We start from the raw sequence: 2,677 nt of genomic DNA on the forward strand, positions 1-2,677 counted from the left end.
AGCGAGCGTTAAAAACGGCGCGAAAATAGCTCCGATAATCGTAAAATAAAAAGGAATGTAAATCGGATATTTTCTTTCCTGGGAGATTCTTCTCGCGCCCCTCCGTACGACGGCCGCCACCCCGACGACCCTCGAAACTTTCGGGAAGCATTTACAAAGAAACGTTTAAGGTGTTGACCTCCTGAGTTTCATTCTTTCGGAAGAAGTAAACTTTGTTGTCGTCCGCAGACAGTATCCGTTATGCCAGCTACGGACGAACAACGTCTCGACGCGTTTTGGTGTTAAGCGGATAAAGTGTCTGTCGTTCATTTGGGATCCAATGGCGATTCTCGTTACTTTTCGGCCAATTTCGGTGGCGTTTGCGCTCGCGATATGGATGATCTGCGCGTTCGGTCCAGTCAAGGTCACCGGGCGTTACCGGAGGTCAAACGGCGCCCCTTGTACCAGAGACGAGACTCTGACCTCGGCCGAAGCCCTCGAGAAGGAGGAAGAGAGGGCCAACATGGTTTTCACCGGGACCGTCGAAAGGCTCTACAAACCAGCGCCTTTTTACCATAGGTGAATATTTTATCAATTAAGTTTCATTCAAATTATATTATGGATAGCTTACGGTTTAATTAATTTCTAACTTTTCTAATTTACTATCATAAGTATATAATATATTTCTTACGAGATAAGTATCCATCTCAATACACTGATTATAGTAAAATCAAAAGTAAATGAACCGAAGTTATCAGACTGCTATACTCCCCGTGCTGGAGGCGTTTTCCTCATGAAGTTACATTTTGACCTCGAATTTAAAGTTTTGCGCGCTCCTAGCCCGAAAAAAACGTTTTTGTTTTTATGAAACCATTTTTTATACATAGAAATAGCTATACCCACAATTCCCAAGGGAAATTTATCGCGTCCAAAGACTGGGATGGAAATTAGCTTTAATTTGACTCGATTTTCTCATCATTTTCATAAGGAAAACGCCCTCCGATTCTGAACGCTATTTCGTTAACTTCAATTCATTTACTTCTGGTAAAATTAAATAAGAACACGAACATTTTGCGTAAGTAAAGTAATTTTTATTTATAAATAAAAATTACTTTACTTACGCAAAATAAATAAAAATTACTTTACTTACGCAAAATAAATAAAAATTACTTTACTTACGCAAAATAAATAAAAATTACTTTACTTACGCAAAATAAATAAAAATTACTTTACTTACGCAAAATAAATAAAAATTACTTTACTTACGCAAAATGTTCATGTTTTTATTTAATTTTACTTTAATATACACGCGCAAGGTTTTTTACTCCATGTTTTTCAAAATAAACACTGATAATGTTATTCAATTGAAACATGTATCTTGGCCTGTATATTTCCATATACGCAATATAATTTATACATTTGCAATAGTTAGGCGAAGTAATAAACGCGCTGTAAAGTTTGCACCGTGATTCGGTGTGTGCATTTGCGTCCTATCTGCGTTGAGCCTGCAAAGTTACATGTTTCATTTTAATAAACAACTTCTTGTACCATTTATTCGTTACAAATATATGCAAATCGTGATGGAAATAATTAATTTATCAGATATTTAGCCAAATTGTATTCAGTCTACTTAATTCTCATATTAATATATTAATGGTTAAGTTTAGCTCTACTGATCTTCCCTATAATGGTCTCGTCCTTGGCTTCTATTATGGCCTACCTTCTCACGCGTAGATTAAAAGGTTTAAATTTTAAAATCACTGGCTAACTGGCTATTAGTCGAGCGTGCTTATCGGCGGGTTCGTAAAATCAATTCGCGGTAGCGTACAGACATTTAGCTAAATACGGCGAGACATACCGCAGAGACGTGGGATAGTCAAATATAGAAACATTTTGAAGATGAAGAAAGTGGAACCCTTTCAATTTGGCGAAACGCAAACACTCATGGTTTTTTTCTGATATATTGTATTACCTCTTTTTACCTGGATAGAAATTTAAAGAACGACGTGATCAGTAGGGGGGCCAGGAGCCAATACTCGCCGGAACGAACTTACCGCGGCGTGGTCAGGGTCAAGAGGGTTCTGAAGGGAGACCGGAATCTGGCCGAGAATACGGTCATCGTGGACGGGTTCGGTGACCCTTCGCTTTGCGTCAGCGATGTCCGCGAAAAGGACACTCGCATCTTCTTGGTCAAACAAGGAGGCAATGGCCGGCTTCGACTTTCATCCAGTTTGCTACGACTTAACCTCAACACCCTGGACAGGACCATCGCCGCTGTTAAAGGTAGGATTACACTCGCAATTACCGCGTATTCCGTAAAAATTAAACCTCGGTATTTCTGAATTTGTGATTTTTTTAGCGTGTTTTACTTTAAGCGTATATAATTTTGGGGGTAGTTATTAGTTTATCAGTGCACTAGTTTAATAATATTACACATTTTAGCATAAAAACGTGTTTATTAATTAAATGCATTAATATTCCTTATATTTTGAATAATTTGGTGTAACTTGTAAGTGTAACTGTTAAAAGTGTAGCTAATAAATTGAATGAAATGTTTTGTCTTTAAAACACGGCGAATGCTACATAATCCGCGGTATTTGTGAAGGGGATTATGTGAAAATAAGGTAGTTGAAATTCATAAATGTGGAACGCAACTTAATCTACAAGCGCACGTTGCCTCAGCCTTGACAGAGGAAAG

The 2,677-nt window shown here is 37.9% G+C and overlaps 1 protein-coding gene across 1 annotated transcript; it reads left to right on the forward strand.

Moving 5' to 3' along the window:
- Positions 1–376: 376 nt before the first annotated feature.
- Positions 377–2,426, forward strand: LOC149941329 (agrin-like). Its single transcript, XM_090179458.1, has 3 exons — positions 377–558; positions 1,970–2,262; positions 2,422–2,426. Exons 1-3 carry the CDS (start codon positions 377–379, stop codon positions 2,424–2,426), a joined length of 480 nt encoding a protein of 159 aa, XP_090035584.1.
- The last annotated feature ends 251 nt before the right edge of the window (positions 2,427–2,677 follow it).

The sequence above is a fragment of the Leiobunum rupestre genome, chromosome 6 (assembly GCF_980474605.1).
Source record: "Leiobunum rupestre chromosome 6, qqLeiRupe1.1.hap1, whole genome shotgun sequence".
NCBI lineage: Eukaryota > Metazoa > Arthropoda > Arachnida > Opiliones > Sclerosomatidae > Leiobunum > Leiobunum rupestre.